This window comes from Diorhabda carinulata, chromosome 5, assembly GCF_026250575.1.
Source record: "Diorhabda carinulata isolate Delta chromosome 5, icDioCari1.1, whole genome shotgun sequence".
Taxonomy (NCBI): domain Eukaryota; kingdom Metazoa; phylum Arthropoda; class Insecta; order Coleoptera; family Chrysomelidae; genus Diorhabda; species Diorhabda carinulata.
In genome coordinates, this window is record NC_079464.1 from 23794217 (window position 1) to 23813909 (window position 19693).

At 30.2% G+C, this 19693-nt stretch overlaps 1 protein-coding gene across 7 annotated transcripts in view; it reads left to right on the top strand.

Moving 5' to 3' along the window:
- LOC130893603 (AF4/FMR2 family member lilli) overlaps nucleotides 1–18159 on the top strand; it is a 513028-nt gene extending 494869 nt beyond the window's left edge. For all 7 annotated transcript variants that reach the window (XM_057799827.1, XM_057799826.1, XM_057799829.1 and 4 more), the window contains 10 exons: nucleotides 3241–3324; nucleotides 4371–5256; nucleotides 5513–5986; nucleotides 6710–6974; nucleotides 7666–8488; nucleotides 8895–9089; nucleotides 9379–9447; nucleotides 9513–9609; nucleotides 10307–10622; nucleotides 10761–18159. In XM_057799827.1, coding sequence (XP_057655810.1) covers nucleotides 3241–3324; nucleotides 4371–5256; nucleotides 5513–5986; nucleotides 6710–6974; nucleotides 7666–8488; nucleotides 8895–9089; nucleotides 9379–9447; nucleotides 9513–9609; nucleotides 10307–10622; nucleotides 10761–10876 — 3325 coding nt within the window. In that variant the 3' untranslated portion in view covers nucleotides 10877–18159. The remainder of the gene's footprint in view (nucleotides 1–3240; nucleotides 3325–4370; nucleotides 5257–5512; nucleotides 5987–6709; nucleotides 6975–7665; nucleotides 8489–8894; nucleotides 9090–9378; nucleotides 9448–9512; nucleotides 9610–10306; nucleotides 10623–10760) is intronic.
- The last annotated feature ends 1534 nt before the right edge of the window (nucleotides 18160–19693 follow it).

Consider the following 19693-nt stretch of genomic DNA (forward strand, 5'->3'; position numbering starts at 1 on the left):
TCCCATCATCAGGGAAACTACAATATAAGTGAAGTAAATAAAAAAAACACCTAGGAAATCATCCTCAAATTGATCATAAGTCAACTTTAAAATATATAGTCTATACACATGGTTTGAATTTTTTATTTACTTTTCCACTTATATTGTAGTTTCCTTTATGATGGGAAGAACAGTTCCCGAAAGCTTGGATTTATAGTTTAATAAAGAGTTTCCACTTTCCAAAATTTGCTGCAAACTCCAATATATTTGTTCTAACTAGTCAGCAAAGACTATCCGTCTTGGTATATACGAAAAAGTCAAAAGAAAAGGTCATGTCGTAGACAACTTAATTTATCAAGTCACCAAACATCAAACCAAAATAAACGCTTATTAATATGTCAAAAATTCTATTTTTTTTTTAGTATAAAATTTTCTTCCGAATTTTATTTGGCTTTATTTCATGCTTTTGTTGAGTATGACGTCAGTGTAAAGGTCAATTTGATGTAGTATAACTGCTTGCTTCATATTATTATTATTCTTGAATTTTTATCGTATATTAACATTTACGATCAAATTTATTTCCAATTGGAATATTAACAGCGTATATTGAACTGACAAAGAATTTACTATACGAGGGCCGTTTTTTTCAACCTCCGATAGGGTATAAATAAAAGATAAATTCATATAAAACAATAATTTTATTACCAAAATATTGGTACAATTACAGTTACTTTTCGACATAATCACCGAAGAGATTGAGACATTTGTCATACCTGTGGACAAGCTTTTCAATACTCTCTTCAAAGAAAGTTGTCGCCAAAGTAGCCTAACCGTTCGGTAACAATAGTGTACATTCCAGACCTTGAAACTTCTGGAAATTCCATAGACAAAGCACTAATGGTGAATCAGCGGTGATTCTGTCAACTCGTTGAACCAGGTCATCTGAAACGACAGATTTACGTTATTGGCCCTCATCATCATGCACATCATTATGGCCATCTTTAAACTGTTGACACCATTCACGCACAAACCATCACTCTTGAAGTTTTCCCCACATACACACAACTCATTATCCGATGGATTTATGCAGCACTATTGCCTTCAGCCTGTAGAAAACGAATCACACTTCGCAATTCACATTTGCCGGGAGCATCAATAATGGCGGACTGTTTACATGGCTGTAGCACAACGCCAACTGACGCCTAAATGTCAACAATGGCGGAGTGTGTAGTGCGAGAGTAGTCGTCTAGCCGAGTGATCGGAGGTTGAAAAAAAAATGGACCTCGTATTCTATGGAACTGCCGTAAAAAATCCTTTAAAAGCATTTATTTAACCATGTAATTAATTATTAAATTGTGGAGCAGTTGCTATAATTAATAAATTAAAATTGTATAAGTAAGTCACACAACTGCTGTAAGTTATTTTGTCTATATGAAATTTTACAGGTTTGGCCGACTGCCATCCGTTTATACTATATATAAATTAAAGTGAATCAATATTATTAGACTACTACGATTGCGATGCAGCATAAACGAGGTGAATTTGTTAAAAAATATTATACTAAACAGATTTTTAACTTGGAACAATGATCCTAAATAACGATTTCTGTGTAGGCGGTTATCAATTTATTCAAGTGCTTCCTTTGTTCACTAATTTCCGACAATATCGTTATATCTTACATTTATATTCATATTCATTGTCCTAAGCTGACATGTGCATTAAACATTCAAATTCCAGAGTTGGTTATATTGTTAAGGAGTTTATATCCGCCCTCCCTAGCTAAAAAAAGTGTGACTCTAATCTATTATTATATGAATGATAAATATCTTGGGGGCAGTAGCACCTATCTGTCTTTAATCTCTAGAACTATTTGTTGCATTTCTCATTTCTATATTAAAGGTTATAGTTCTTCCAATATGATTTGCAGATTATAAAAACCCTTGCGGACAATTTTGTTTGATCTACATAGGCGTAGATTCCTCATTTTATAAATTTATTATTTTTATAAATACTTTTAAAAATATGTATATCTTATGCGAGAAAGTATTCGTTGGAAGGCAATCGAATCATTATAAATTGGACGGCATTACACGCCGTTATTTAGACAGATGTACTTGATTGTAGTCCTACTTGGAATTTAGAAAAAAATCATTGTTATACCTCGTTAACTTGCTACAACTGAATATAAAATTATAAAATGTAAATAGACGAGTAAAATGCACCTGCCTGTAAAGGAGTTTGGTTTAAACAGGGTACCAGACGTGAACTGAGCCCTTTTTATACTCCATTCGTTTTTTTTTCTGGAAAATAAAATTTCAAAGCAAAAACCATAAAGAAAAATAAATTTTTTCCAAATAAAATAAAAGAAAGAAAATCATTTCAATTACAAAGTATCTTTATAAATAATCATGGTAGTGAGAATCGTGTGAACTAGGGTCACCATTTGATTGAATTATGATGGGTTGTAAAGAGGGTGATACCACATACCCATCTTCTACTTTGGTAACATGTTCAACACAGTTTTTCCAAAGCTCATGACGGTCTGCTGCTAGAACTTTCTTTGCGAGTTTTACAACTTCTTTACTCAGTTCTGGAGATTGATAACATTTTCTGATTTGAGGAGTCCACGTGGACTGATGGTTTGTTAGGTGTTTACCAAATTTTATACGGAGAGTAAATATTATTTTTCATTCCTTAATTTGGTATGAGTGCTGTGCGTATTTATGAAATAATGATTGTTCCTCGCATAACTGTCTTCTACAATTGATATTGGAAGAAATATAGCATTTTTCTGTCTTTAATCTCTAGAACTATTTGTTGCAATTCTCATTCCTATATTAAAGATTTTCTGCTTCCTTTTCTCCTTCAATGACTTGGTATTCTCTTAGGTCCATTGGCGTTTCCAAATACAGCCTCAAATCTTGTAAGGTTACTAACCAATAGGAAATATTTTTGCCTTCTGACTTTAGAATTGAAGCTTTTTCTAAGGCTTGTGAGAGTTTACAGTATATCATAAAAATTATTATTTGACAATTACCAACCAGTCAAGTGGGTCTTTACACTACAATAGTTTTTTTCTGCTTCTTCACTTGAATATGTAATGAGAAAATTCCAATATCACCCCATACGGTCTCGATCAGAATGTAACACTCGTTATATCTGATTTATAATTCTCTACATATAGAAATATATATTTTATTATTTATATAAGTAATTCAAAAGTCTTATTCCTGTTTGAAATTTTATTATTTCCTTTTTCAGAGACTTAAGAGGTGATCTCGAGCTTTCAGAGGATAGTGATGATGAAAATAAAGACTCTCTACCTACGTCCAATCCAATAGGAAGGTAAGCCTAATTAAAAAAATATATTTGAACATATTTTCAAGGAGCACCAATCATTTCATTATTATATTAATGAAATAAATTTGGGTAACATTGAAGAGATAAAAGTTGTACCCTAGCTTTGTAATGGAACTTTCGAAATAAAGGATTAATAATTACATCTTAAAGGTAAACTCTAAGGCTATAAACCATCGGTTAAGCAGTTGAACGTCAGTGTGGAAGCGTTGCACTCAATAGTTGGGAACAAGTGTTAGATATTCGCCGATGATTAAAAACTCACAACGTTTTCTGCAAGAAAACTGTTAACCAGGATCATGATGAAGAAACAAAAGTTTTTCACTAAGTTTTCTCGATCAAAATGTTCTGAAAACAAAACAAAAGGATTTTTCGGAAACTTGGATCATGATCTGAATATTTGGAAACTATCCCATATCACATTTATTGTGGGTAGATGCGATCAGCTGACGGTTTAATTTGTCTATGGTTTTTAAGACTTTAAAAATTATTCATTCCCCTTAAATGGCTGTCTACTATTAATTCTCATAAGCAGGCGTCATTAATAGGTTACTGAGGTTTGCGGTTTTTATACTTTTCAACATGTTAGCATAAAAATAGCTTATCATTATAAAACTTTAATTCAAAATGTGTGCAGGAGTTATAAATTTGAAATTTCCACCAAAACTTAATGCGACGTTCGGAAACTATAATCTAAATCACTTTTTGGGTTAGGATCAGCATTCAGATGAGAGATGATCTACCTGAACCCTATTTATAGGTTCCAAAAAGCACTAAAATAAAATATGAGAAAGGCGGTTAATTACGCGTTGAGTGGAGGATCACCCCAACGTAGTAGCGTTAGCTCCACCTACTGCTGTGCTAGGATAAAATATCTGTTACTTTTTAGATAGCCCTTGTAGATATGTTCGGTTAATTGCTTTTAATTTTTGAAAGTCAATTCTAAAACAATTCAATAAATTTCTCATGTTTCTTAGTCCATTTAGCAAATTTGATATTTAACAGATAGTGATGGGGATTTTTTTTTATTTTAGAATGTTATCACCTCTTGGAGCGACACCTGCCATCCACACCTCCAGAATGGAACGACCGCCGGAACCTCTAGCACCAATGCCTTCATCACCAATCAGCTCATCTAGTGATTCTGGTTCAGATACTGGAAGTGACAGTGATTCAAGTAGCGATGACTCCGGAGACGAAAATGTCCAATCTGTGAGCCCAAAAGTAGAGCCTCCTACAGAAGCAGCTCCTCTAGCCTCTCCTAAGGCCGAAGAGCTTCGATGGAACCTCGCATCATTTGTACCTTCGAGCAGTCAAAATTTAGTGAGAAATGCTACCTCACCTATCTTATCCCCAGTCAAACCTTCGCCTTTACCTAAAGTGTCTTCTGATGATGAAAATAAGAGAGCCACCGAAGAATCAGATGCGAGCGATTCGTTCAATGATAAATTAATCGCTGAAGCCAAAGCTCTCGCAGCTCTAACCGACTTTCCTTTGCTGTCCAGTCTCTCCGATTCGGATGACGACAGCGCGCGTGTTAGTATAAAAAGGCGAAAACATACCATAAATACAGTTACCAATCCACCCGTTAGTGATAGTGATAGTGACACAGACAACGACAGGACAAGAAGGATAAAACCAGTAAGTCGGGTTAGTCCTAGGACGAAATCGATAGATACACATAGTGATTCCGATTCTGAACCAACTAAAACGTTTATCCCGGTAGTGACTAAACCAAAATCTCCTGTGCCTGTTATAGTAGCTTCAGAAAAAGTGACTAAACCTGGTCGTGGTAGGCCAAGGAAAAATAAGCCTTCCACGGAAACGGATACCAAGAAGCGTGGAAAGGAAGTTAAAAAACGTGGTAGACCAGCAAAAGTGAATAAAGCTAGGTCATGTAGTGGGTCTTCAGGGCCAGAGGTAATTATTTTTATATATTTAAATTTTCGAGTGAAAGATAAATTTGTAAAAATCTATTATTTTGAAGTGGTGTTCCTACACTGCAATGCTTTCTGTATTGTATTATGTATTGGGAAAAGGATGGGTTTACAAATTTGATTCAAAAAGCTTCGAAGTATTTTTTGCAATTAAATCTCACATCAGTAATAAAATGTGCTATCTTGGAAAATGGTGTGTGTGTGTGTGTGTGTGTTACTGATGGTTTTTAATGTTTAAGGTTCGAAAAGCAGCTAAAAGGGGCCGGCCTCCAAAGCAACATGTGCCTAGATCACCAAGTTCTTCCGATGATGAAGATAGACCAAAATTCGAGAAACCCCCTCCGCCTTCACGTCGTCGAACTAAATCAAAAGTTGCAACATCCAGTAGTTCTGATAGTGATACTTCAACACCGCAGCGACGTAAATCTAACAGCAGTATTAGCAGTATTAGGCATGAATCGGACAATTTGAAAAAGCCTAAATTTAAAGAGGAACGGAAACGGTCGAAAAAAGATTCTGATGACGATGAATGGGGAAAAGAAAATAAAGCCATTTTGAAGAACCATTTCAAAGATGGAATGAATTCTTTAGAACCCGTCGTCAAGAGTACGTCTCCTCCACGACGAAAAAGTCGAAGTACAAAAAGACTGTCCGAACCACAAAATGTTCCCTTTGCTCCCTCGACAGATTCCAGTAGTGATGATGACTCTAAGGTGATATTATAATTTAATATTCCTAGATATCATTTTAATAGGCGTTTATTACATTTCAAATTATGTATAACTACAATATGTTCTCAGTTCTTATTATCCCCCATATCCATAACTGGCCTGAGATTTACATTGTTTCTTTCAAATAATGATGTTAGAGTACGAAACAGACTTTGAAAATTCTGGAAATTTCGTAGACAAAGCAGTAATGATGAATCATGATGCATATGCGGTTTTCTTTAACCATTTTGTCAACTCGTTGAACCAGTTAATCTGAAACGACAGATTTGCGTTCTTGGCCTTCTTCATCATACACATCATGCCCTTTAAACTTTCGATACCATTCACGCAAAACACCTTCACTCATGAAGTTTTCCCCATACACACGACTCATTCTCGAATCACACTTCGCAATTAACACTTGGCGAGAGCATTAATAATGGAGAATATGTTTACGTGGCTATAGCACAACGCCGACTGACGCCTGAATATCAACAATAGCGGAGTATATAGTGCGAGAGCTTCGCAATCGCCTAGAGCGTATGCCCGCATTCTACTTCCCGCGTAGCGTTTGCACGGAGCGATCGGAGGTTGAATAAAAACTGCTCTCGTATATTATTGGGTTGGCGATAAAGTAATTTCGGTTTTGTAATATAAAATAAAACAATTTTTTCAACAAAGAATATTTATTATTATTAAAACATTAAAATTGAATAAAAATTTTAGGTGAAATCATCTGTGAAGCCAAAATTAGATAGATCATCTTCAGAGGAATTTATAAAAAGGATAAGTGATTCTGAGAGTGACAGTAATTCAATTTCAAAGAAACCTCCTATTAAAATAGATACTACTATTAAAGTAGATGAAAACAAAACAATTGCGGATAAGAAGAAGAGCGACACTCTCAGGAAATTATTCACGCCCAAGAGAGATTCTGAAGGTGGTAAAGGAGGTGGTAAAGGTGGAGGAAAAGGCGGTAAAGGCGGCAAAGGTATTTATCAATTAATCTTTGGACATTTATTATATTTTAATAGTTTCTTACATGTAAACGTTGATCATTCATAAAACCAAATCCTTCACATCCTAAACTTTGTAGAAATTGGGTACATTTTAATTCCCTTGAAATTTATATCATCTACAGATTTTTTATGTTGACATATATATTTGAAAGAATTATAAACCTTAATCATGTTTTTCTTACATTTCTTAATTCAGAATAGCTATTTCGACTTCCAAAATAAAGCACTCCAAGTTTCTATATTTATCTGCCATTTGCTAACTGGTGCTAAAGTCATGTTTGGTTTGCCTTTTTCCAATTAACTAATGAATACCTTTTACATTACTATTATGTTTTACATTTTTTGGTTATAATGGGACGCCATGATTATTCAGTATTCGAGATGATAAGGCTGTCATAATAAAATTATTTTTCTAAAATTCCAAGTAAACAATTACGGTGTCTAATAATTTTTTCCAGCTGTACTAATTTGAACATCTTTCCTAAACATGTAATTTGCATAAATTTTTATATTTCTGCGAAAATATACTTAATTTTTTCTTCTTTTCATTATTAGTTCATTTCAATGCTAATTATTCTTGCAATTTTCAAGAAAAACTTGATTCAGATAACTGTATTTCCATTTACTATGAGTGTATCTTTTTTATCTATATCTTTTTTTCAGGTAAAGGTGGTGTAAATGTGATTATAGTCGATGGAGATTACGAACGAAGTAGTTCATCTGTAGAAGATGAAACAATGCCAACAGCTGCGTCTGCCAGCTCGGAATCAGCTGTTGCAGTACTTCCACCTCCCCCTGTTCCTGTCAAAGAGATAGTCAAAAAAAGTCCTACACCTTCTATTCGTCCAGCATCACCTAAAGAAGTTGCCGAATCTTTAAGTAAAGAAAAGACTGACAATGATAGTGAAAAAGGCAAATTCATGGTGAAAATTGAATTACAGAAATTAAATATCAGACATATTCCCATACTTCACAAGCATTTAGAAGCGACAAAACCTTGGTTGCTGGAATCCAAACTAGAGGAGAATAAAGAAGGGAAACCATCTGAAATTGAAGAAGTAAGAGAAAAATTGCCAAGTAAACCAATGAAAGAAAATAAGAAACCACAAACACAAATTGATGATGCATCTGACCATAAGCATAAATCAAAAAAACGAAAGCGAAGGAATAGCTCCAGCTCTATATCCTCCCATTCAACAGTTAGCAGTACTTTGTCTCATAGTAGCTCTAACAGAAAAGAGTACCATAAAAAAGAAAAAGCTAAAGAAACCATCAAACATAAGAGGCGGAAAAATGATACACAAAGATCTCAAACAGAAAATCTCAACCAAAAAAATGCTCCTCCAACCAATCATGAAAGGGAAGCGAACAGAATACCCACTGTATCACAAAGCGATCCTTCCCCATCCACTAGTAAATCTCAACCTATCAGAGAGTATCATTCATACTTTGAGATGACAGATGAGCAATTGGAATATGGAGATAAGTAAGTATATCGATTTTTTGTTAATGTAGGTATAATCATTTTGTAATCATCAAAAATAATAAATTCAAATTTATATGAATTGGAATAAACAGGTAGTTCAGTATCTGCTTAACAATTTACAAAGCTATTAGTATTATTAGTAATTAGTATTTTAATATTTGCTTCTAATTTATAAATCTCTTTTGGATTACTTTGTGATTTGTATTACTTCATAATGTAACGTACTGTTACAATATAAATAACATAAATAAAATAAGTAGAATAAATAAAATAAATAAAATGAATAAAATAAAATAAATAGAATAAATAAAATAAATAGAATAAATAAAATAAATAGAATAAATAAAATAAATATAATAAATAAAAATTTTAGAAATGTGTAGTCATTGATTTTATTTTTTCATAGGGGTCAAGACCTGTACCTGACTGATGCAAAAAGGTTGAAGCATATGGCAGATAAAGAGACTGACATAATAAAACAGTGTATGTTATACCTTGAAGCTGTACTATTTTTCTTATTAACTGGAAACGCCATGGAACATGAAAAAGTTACAGAAAAATCTGCCTTCACTATGTACAAAGATACTCTATCATTAATAAAGTAAGTTAATTTTGGTTTATGCATGGTAATAGGGATCATGTTTACATGTCTGTCTTCTGTTCCTGCTTGACGCAGTTATGTAGCTTGTTAGTTATCTTACTGACAAAATTGCATCATGAGAAGAAGAATAAACTACCCTTAAGTAACATGTAGTGGAGCTGTTGTTTAAAATAGCTGGGCATAAATTAGATCCTTATTTTGATCAATGGAAATATGCGGTCATGTTTGTAAATCACTTTAAAATTATTATGTATTTACTGTAAGGTACTCTAAAAAATGTTTGTTCTAGATATATTTGGTCTAACTTCAGAAATCAACAAAATTCCTCCCCTGTACATAATATACTTGCTGTTTTAAGGTAAGCTACTCATTAGTTGTATAATACATATTGTATACTAATTTTTTTTTTCTCGATAATTTCAGTTACCGGTGCCAAGCTCTTCTATTTTATAAATTATTTAAAATGAAAATAAAGGAATCAAAAGAGCATCAAAAGACCATAAATGATTATTGTACTAAGGTAAGTTCAGTTTAGATAATATAACATTCATTTCAACTCGACTACCTATAAACACAATATGGAGATTACTTTTCTTTCAACTCTACGTTTTATACAGAAGTTATCAGTTATACTTATAGTACTAACATGGTTGAAGAGTTATTTATCTTCCTAAGACCATAGAGTGTAAGAATAAATATAGTTATAATAATAAAAAATAATTTTCTTAAACAAGTTCTACATTTTTTGATAACTTTTTTATCTTTAACTTGCACATATATTGAAGAATCTTTAGAGTTAATGGAGGTTTGGTCAACACATTACCTAGTAAAATAAAATTCGCAAATGTCTCTAGCACCTTTGACACAAAAATTTTGTTGTTTTTGTGATGTTTTTTATGTGTTTGATATTACTCAATATAACCATATTAATATTTTTTTAGATTAAATTTTATTAATCCATTGCACATTCCTTTATTCAAGATATAAAAAAATCATTTACAAATAATAATAAACTGAACAAAGTGAGATTGAAACTCGACTTCTTAAATTAATATCAAAAATGATAAAATATTAAATATTTAAAAAAAAGTTACTGTAGTCTTTCCAAAATCGGCTTAAAATAGATGATTTTACCAGGGTTTGACGTGATTAACAGTTTTTATTGTCTGCCGACATTAATAGTAAAAGACAGAATTTCAATAATCTTTATATTTTAGAACCCAGGTGCTCTTATAGCCCAAGATCCTCAGAACCAGCAACAGGGCCAAGGAACTCCTTCTCCACTATCACCCACTCCATCTCCGGCAGGTTCAGTGGGTTCAGTAGGCAGCCAATCATCAGGTTATAATAGTGGAGAATTAGCTAGCAGAGGTAATGTACCTGTTAACACCCACTCCCAAAATGCCGGATTATGGGTCCCCCTTCCTGTGTACACTGCCATCACTAAACAAAACCAGCAGTTTACATATCTTCTGTCATACCAAGATCTCTGGGATATGGCCGACTCCCTTGTCGTTAAGGGAAAACATACTGGTAAGAAGGATATACTTTTATATTTACATCACCTATTTTACTTTTAAACAAAAAACAACTACACATTATATCAGTTTTTGGTTATGTCCAATAGTTACTTTTAAACAAGAACTATAAGTAACGCTTTTTTTATTACAGATTTTTTTATTGAATTGGATAGACAATGCAAACCCCTAACCATGCACAGCTCCATCATCGATCTAGTGCGCTACGTACGTGAAGGCATTAGAAGACTAAAGGCTGATAGGAGTTAGGATTCATTTACACCCAAATTGTACATAGAAGAAATGGATTTTGTATATAATGAAAAACATGTAAAAAATAAAATACCAAAGAATGCACCTCGTCAATTGTTTCGTCAATAGAATCGCCTCCCTCCTATCTTATAAAGATGACATAGGGTGTGTATTTTCGTGAACAATAAATAGTGTTAGTGAGTCCTTCAAAAAACTCTGATCTTCATCAATTTCTAGACAACGATTTTGCTACATAAAAGTTTATTTATTTTTATATGGAGCAAAGTTTCATTTTATATTATGTTATGGACATCTTTACGGATAGATTAAAATTGTGTTAATTGGGTTGTCAATCAAGCATTGTCTGGATCTTGATGAATTAACATATCCCTCAGGGTACCCACTCTGCTCCAATCATAGTTATTGTTTACCAGTACTACTGCATATAAACTTGTAAATGTTTATAGGACAATAAGTCATATGTTTTAAAGGTTGAATTTAGAAATGTATTTTTATCTAATTATTCATTTTCCCCTACACCAAACTTTTTGATTGAAATTGTAAATAAAAAATTGATATATCTTGATTTTAAAATTTTTTCAAAAGTTGAAAATTGGAATATTTGTAAATATTTAATTTAAAATTAAACAAACTATACTTTTATTATTTTTATTTATTTAATGTTTTACATCGCTAGGTAGAAATATTGTAATAATTGAGTACACAATAGATCAACTTGGAAGTGTTTATTAGGATCTACAAAACCTTAAATACCAGGTTAAAAGAGATTTTAATGATTTTAGATAATTGATTTATCTAGTATATTGATCTGACAAAGTTTCATGAAAATTTTGTTTCTCTTCTTATCGAAGTCATTATTAAACAATTTAAATTAATGTTTGAAATAAAAAAAATATATTAATTCCCTATATATGTGCCAAAAGTGTTTTGCTACAGAAATGCAATGAGTAATAAATTAAAGGCCTAGAAACATTTACCAGTTTCTATATAGAGAGACTGGAATCGGGAGTAAAAACTATCACGAACAAAATTTAATAAACTTATAGGGTGCAGCAAACTAAATATTTTTACATAGTAGAATTCCAAGTACATAGTGTATATTTTTTGTAAATAATGTAAGCTAAAATTATATATTTACATCTTGCTATATTTGTACAATGCCTATAGGCCTAGAGAAATCAAATTTGCTACATCTCAAATCGGTTGTGGATCTAAGATGTAGTTTTACTAAAAAATTAGTGGTAGAACAGTTCTCGAGCTAAAAATACTTAAAAATAGGGAATTTGCCTGTCAATTTAATCCCAAACAGGGCTATAAAAGTATTTTCATATGGACTGTTCTATGTATCTTTGTTATTTTTGCATATATATATTCTAGAAAATAAGCCTGCATATATTGTATTGTATGTATATCATGTATATTTTATTCATTTTAAATTATTTTTATTTTTAATTAGTTATTAGGCCATTTACAGAAAAATGAATCAAATTTAAAACAACTTTTTTATCTTTGTTATGACATGTAATGGCAAAAACTTAAATGTTGAGTTTATTTTTTAAAAAAATATAGATTTTTGTGATTTGACTTATTTTTATTACAATATCGCTACATTTTTAATGTGACAATCAATTTTATGAAAATAGCTTGATTCCAGAAAATATTTACAACCATATAAATTACATATATGAAGGTGTTGTTGATTAACTAAAATAAAAATTTCTACGACCAAAGTCACCCTTAAATTTTTAGTTGAATTTAGAAATCAAAGGCAAAGGTGTTCTGCAAATACATGTACGTTCATCAAAAGTATCAAAAAAAATCCTTTCTAAACTCTAAGAATTAAATTAAATTTAAAGTTTGTATGACTGTTTTTGGATTTCTCAATAATTTCCAATTATTTATTTAGGGAGAAATTATAGATTATTTTTCTGCAGAAATTTAAAAAATACATACCTATTTAATTATAATATAATCATATATTTCTTTAAATTATTATATGAAGAAAATTTTAGTTTACCTATTTAGAAACCAAATTTTATTTTGAAGCACATAAAATTACTCTAGTGTCTCAATTAAATTACAGGGAATTTCAAATAAGAAGTTGATTTTTATATCTTTTTTTTTCAATTCAAAATCAATAATTTAATAATTTGATATCCAAATCAAAGGAAAGTAGAAGAAACAAAACTTTGAAATGTGCAGCAACTACCGCGGAGAGGTGAAGTACATTGTGTAGTGTACATAAAATTGTAGAAACTTTCAATTACAGTTTCATAAAAAACAATATTCTCTCAGCTCATAGAGTGTCAATATAAATGTTTAAGACGAACAATCAGTACTAAACTAGTTTGTAATGAACACACTATACAGTAAAATGACTTAGTTTATGAAAATTATAAAAAGAGAATATCATTTTTAGAAAATAATAAATACCACAAATTATACAAATTTTCTAGAATTAATGTTGTTTCGAATTGTATTGCAAGTTGGGGACTCAAAATAAAACTGTCCAAGAGTTTTTTAAAATGCCAACATTTCGATCTTTTATTTGATCTTTATCAAGACTAAAAATATATGATAGATTATAACTCAAACATTGATGAAGATAAACAAGTAAACAAAAAAATGTGAAATTGGAAGCAAAACAATAATCAGATACTGTTACAATATAAATATTTATACATGTATATATAAATGAATAGGACACACTGTATATAAAACAAGACATATAAATATAACATAAACAAACAAGAACATTGTTGTATAAAACAGAAGAACAAAAGTCATTTAAAGAAATCAAAACATACATATATAAGTAAAAACCTGTTAAAACAACATACTTTTTTAAATTATTAGACGTCAGACAAAAGATAAAATACATATATACATATTCCGTAGGAAGAGATAATTTTTCTGTTAAGATACATCTATCAGTGAATGGATACTTCCAAACTTTTCCAATATTAACAAAAGCATGAACGGTAAAAACTGTTGGAATTATTCTAATTATTACCATCAAGTACTGATTCGGTCAGTGTGGGTTTACTTAGAAACATTCAATAGATGGTTATATTGAACACCGAGATTGGCAGAGATGTATTTCGCTGATGGATCTTTTTGCATATTTATGTTCTTTATCCAGAATTTTCACGTAATCAAAATTAAAGTTGTGATCATCAGTGAAATGATGATGTGCCAGAGCTGTTTTATCTTTTTTGTTCTAATTATGTTCTCGTTAATGTTGTTAACAGAACAATTTATAAAAAATAGTGGTCAGCAAAAAGGTAAAGCATGTACTGGCTAAAACTTCTAAATAGTGACTAGTATGACTCATGCATTTATTTTCGCTTTTTAATTGCTGGCAATTGCGAATTACGGAATAGGACTTGTTTGCTGTCATTGTCAAATTATACAATTTTTCACTGTTCTATTTTTATTGCAACATAGGTGAAGATATATTTATTCTCTGCTAACAAATTTATCCTATGGTCATTAACGTTGAAAATGTTTGTTATTCTCAAATACATTTCAATACTTAATATAGTCATATCAAGCTGTGCCAAAATTGAAAAATCAAATAACTGACCAATTTTTTACTTTTACAAATTCATGCATTTTTGGCAGATTACTTGGTATATTAAAATGATATATTAAAATACAATGAAATCTGGACTATATTTATATTTAAAAATGTAGCGATTTTGTATATAACATACAACAGAACAAGGTTTGGTTACAAGAAAAACAAAATATTTTTATCACTGTCATATAATAAATGGAACTATTTAACGACATTTAAACTGAATTGGAATGGCAAGTATTTTTGATATTTGCTAAAAATGTGGGCTGGATGGGACCAAATGGAAAATATATAGAACATGTATACGACTGTGGTGATATGGTAAAAAATCTGTATTTTAATATCAACGATTTTTCGTAATCTTTCTAGCTGGCCTACTTTCATTGAAAAAGACTATAGTTTGAGATGTTTTCATTGCATTAATTGTTTTTGAATTCAATTTAAAAACTTAATTTACTAATCATTTTTCCTTATTGTATTTTCTATATACTTCAATTGAAACTGCTAAAGCTGATCTTTTTATGAATCAATAGGTTAAAAAAATCATTTGTTGAAATGGTTTAAACTTACTTAACTAAGTTTAATAAGTAATAAATCTATTAACAATTCATTGTGAAAAATTATATACTTTTTTGCGTTCAAGAAAATTGTGAAAATCAGAAGAATATTTTTTATATAATTGCCAGGGAACCTGTTTAAAAACTTTGAAAACAAATTCACTGACTATATATGTCTAATTAACAAATAAAATTAATTTAAGGGTTTTCCGGACTCTATGATCGGGTTACCCGTTTGCTGTCATTGAGAAACTGAAAGGAGTAACTGGGTCATAGTCATATAATAGAATTCTTTCTACTCTAGTATATAGTAGGTAAATTAATTGGTTTTGTTCACTTTTGCTTTTTTTTAACCTTAAGTTTTGTATTATGTACATGGTTATTTTTTATTATTTTTATTTGTCGTAAAATACGTGAGTAGATAAATCGTTAATAACTGTTAAACAATAATGATTAAACCCATAAAATCTATTATACAACTGCATAAAGTAATACAAATACGTGTTTTTGTAAATCAGGCTTAAAAGTTGAAATTTACACCAAAAACAGAACACGAGGTTCCAAAACTCGAAAATATTTTTCTGTGTTAAGATTCACAATCTACCAAATCTCGGATCATATGTCCGAAAAGCATTGAAGACTTTCAACACATGAGCTTTAATAAGTAACAAATTTGTGGCACTCTTAACTAGATTCTACCTTGAAGACGGTACTGCTGATGATAGTTATTATAATGCAAATGAAAATGTATTAAGAATCTGGTTTGATTAAACTTATTATACAAAATGACTTGCTAAACCTATTAAAATTCACATATACAGTATATTTATATATGAATATTGAATATTCATAATGAATATTGAGCTTTGAAATTTTGAATCCCATGAATTTAATGTTTTTACAAGAATTAACAAAATTTAAAACCACGGCAAATCTTAATTATTTCCCAGACTAAACGTCTATTCTTTTCTATTCTATCTATTCTTATTCATTGCCAATCTGAGGTAATTTTTTATTAGTTTTAGTCTGGAAAATGATCTCTTGCCAGAGGCAACGCTTACTAAAATTGTTAAGAGTATTCCGAAAGTAATAAACATGGAAATGCCGTTGCTCTATCCTTAACCGATAAAAATTTTAACATTTTAAAAAATTCTGAAGGATAAATATATTTCAAAGCTTCAATATCTTCAATTAACATTTTTCCATCTATATGAGCTTCTTTCACTTTTGGTATATCATTTTCTGTTAACTCGGGATCCTTTAGAGACATTTCTAATTTCGTTACATGTTTTTGAAGTACATCTTTTTCTGTTTTTTGAAATTTTCCCAGAAACCGAAATAGTTCATTATAATTTTTAAATTGTCAAAACTATCTTTTAGTGATTCTGTAGCTTTATCTAAAAAAATTTAAAAAAAAGATATCTTGTATGGGTGTCCAATGGGTTCATCATCACCTTTATAGTTAAGATGTTTCTTTTCTGAAGCCTTTTATTGCGAAATTCTGTTGATACTTCCAAATCGTTCTTAAGAGTTTTTGCTTGAACTAAAACTTGATTGAATCCAGTATTTCTTTAGCTGCTCATAAAAGTTTTTCAAATGAAGAAAGTGCAGATGTGTGTACAGATTCACTTTGATGTTCTTTGCTAACATAATTGATCTGACACCAAAAAACCAGTAATACTAAAAATTTATAGTCTTTCTCATCAACTTCTTCAACTTTGTCATTAGTTTCTTCTTCACCTTTGTCTTCATTATCTATTTGTAAAAATTTGTGTAAATCACCTCTGAGATTCTCCGTTTTCCTTTTTGCACTTGTTGTCCTTTTTAGACTACCACTTTATATACTGATCCCATATCTTCTTCTCGTTTTTAGAGGATTTTAATCACATAATATATTTAAATTTTCAATTTAAAAATAATTGTTTATAAAGATTATATTATATAATTAATACGTACCTTATCCAACAATAATTGAATACAGTTTTGCATACCAACTCCACTGTAGGCTTCACTTGTATATATTGGTATCGCAAAAACTGTCAGACTCGGACTGAAATATGAAGTCTTGAAATTAAGGTCCTGAGGATCCTGTTCGAAATCATATCTCACTTGCCATTTAAATGTCATCCTTAATTCCGAAACAGTTTCTTCAACATCACAGCAGTTTTTATTATTTCATCAAGATCTTGCAGTTCGTACTTTTCAATACTATCTATCTGTACAAAAATAACCTGTTTTCTTCCCTTTTATTACTCAGCTGGGTCTCTAAAAGACCCCATCTATCTAATATTATTAGCAACTGCATACATTCGTTTTATATTAAACTAGACGCATGTTTATGCAAGTCATTTTAAGTAAAAAGAACCCTTTCTAGGTGATCTTAGTTAAGGAAATATAAAAAAAAAACATTATTTTGACATGGCAAAATCTTGGCTAGGCAAGGTATTGACATAAACAATAAAATGATCATATTCTATCAAAGCAATTAAGTATTAAATCAGATGCATGAGAAAATCATTTTTAAAAGAAATTTTTATTTGCACTATTTTTGATAGCCAATCATAGTTTAAGGAATATAGAGTCGAATTTGTAAGTAGTAAGTTGGTTTGGTGGCTTTATGGACATTAACCACAATAATTTTCACATAATTTAATAAAAAGTGTTTTGTTCCAATTTATCTATCTAAAACAACCAAATTATAAATACCTGAGACTTTATATTAGTCCAAAGAACTTAATCGAACTATATTCATTATTTGTAATTATCTTTCAATGAAAGAAAATTAACTACTCCTTAAAGATTATTAACACTTTAAAAAATTTTTTAAAACATAAATTATTGAAGTTTGAATATATACCATCAGAATAATTTTAAATAATGTAAATCACAGTTTTCTTAGGTTTAATGACAAATTATTGTTCAAATATTATTTGAATTTGTCTAGAAAATTGCAAATAATCGATATTTCAAATAACTATTATGCAATGATAAACATCTCAGATTTGTTGATTTTGTTATGTTTTCTTTATTTTTTAATATGAATTGTTTATATTAAATTATCTCTGTATTTGTATTTAAATCAAATTCAAACATATCGACCGATTTCAGAATGTTTTTTGTTTGAAATATACAACTTTATTTTATATTTCGTTTTTTTTTTAATTTCTTCTACTCGTTAAGACCTTCCTATACATAAGAGTATGTAACCAAACTGGGGTCTGTTTCCTTCGCGTATTTAGCGTGGCAAACAACCTTCAAAGTTTTTATGATTGATTTCGAATGGAATTCAATACGTTCATAGAAGTATTTAGATTAGACATCATTTGATGTTTTATTGGCTATTTCCAGAAGAAAAATATTTGTTTGAATTATCCTTTGATACCTAGTTATGAATTATAAAATAGTTTTACTAAGGAGTTTTGTACAAATTAAACACCGCCATTTAATATATTTAAAACAAGTTAATTCAGATTAATCTCGCCAAAGAAACTAAGTTTTTGAAATTATATAACGTGTTATTATTTTGAAAATTATTCTTTATTTCAATTAATTTATCTACTAAAATTTTGGTATTTATAACAATTTCATAGACTCTTAACATATACGTATAATTTGGAATGTTTATTAAAATATTTTTTATTTTGTTTAACATCTCTACCAAATTAATGTAGTTATATGCATTATTTTGGACTACTGTAATATTAGCTTTAAATTATTGCTAATTAAACAATATAAAATTGTTTGCCACGTTAATACGATGTTTTAACAAACAAAACTTTCCATTCATAGTCGACTCCAAAATTAACTTAAAGTGACCTTGACTAGATCATAATATAAAATACATCAGTACCTTGTACATATTTATACATAAAGTTTAAAATCAGTTATACTTTTTTGAGGTGATGTGTAACAAGAGGACCGAAAATTTTCTTTCAAATATATGATTACAGCATATGCTATTCTTGTTGTTTTAATTTTATCCCACAACTATTTATAAATAAGTATGCATGAGATTTTCAGGGAAATTTTGCTTAAATGATAAAAAAATTTGGATATGCATGCAAAGATGACTTACAATTTGTTATTCAAAATATATCAAAAGGAAATTTTTTTAGATATACACTGCCGGCCAAAAGTTTAAGACCACATTAAAACAACATAATTACATTATGAAATCCCTTAAAATACATATTCTATTGTTAATATCGAATATCTAACATTCTTTTATTTACTTTCATGTTATTGGTATTGTTTTCAAACATCGACAAACGCTGCGGTAGAGCCAGGCGGTAAAGTCGTAATAAAATTTTTATGAAGTGATAATAACTAATTACTTTGCTTTTGGTTCTGGTCGGTCAATAATAAGAATTATTTAGCTTCTAAAATACGTGCTTCCAACATACATCAGGTTACGTGGGTTTGTTCTCAAACAATCTCAATTAGTCTTAACTCATGGTTTATACAGTTTAGACGTCTTAATATGGGAAAACACGAAAAATAAACATAGAAGTGCGTTCTTTGGACCGATGAATCTAAGTTTGGTACAAGACGAAGAATTTATGTTCGACGCATTGCCCAAGAAAAGATGAAGCCAGAGTGTGTAGTCCAGCAATCAAACATGGTTGCTGCTCAATTATGGTCTGGGGTTGCTTTTCAAGGTATGGAACTGGCAACTTG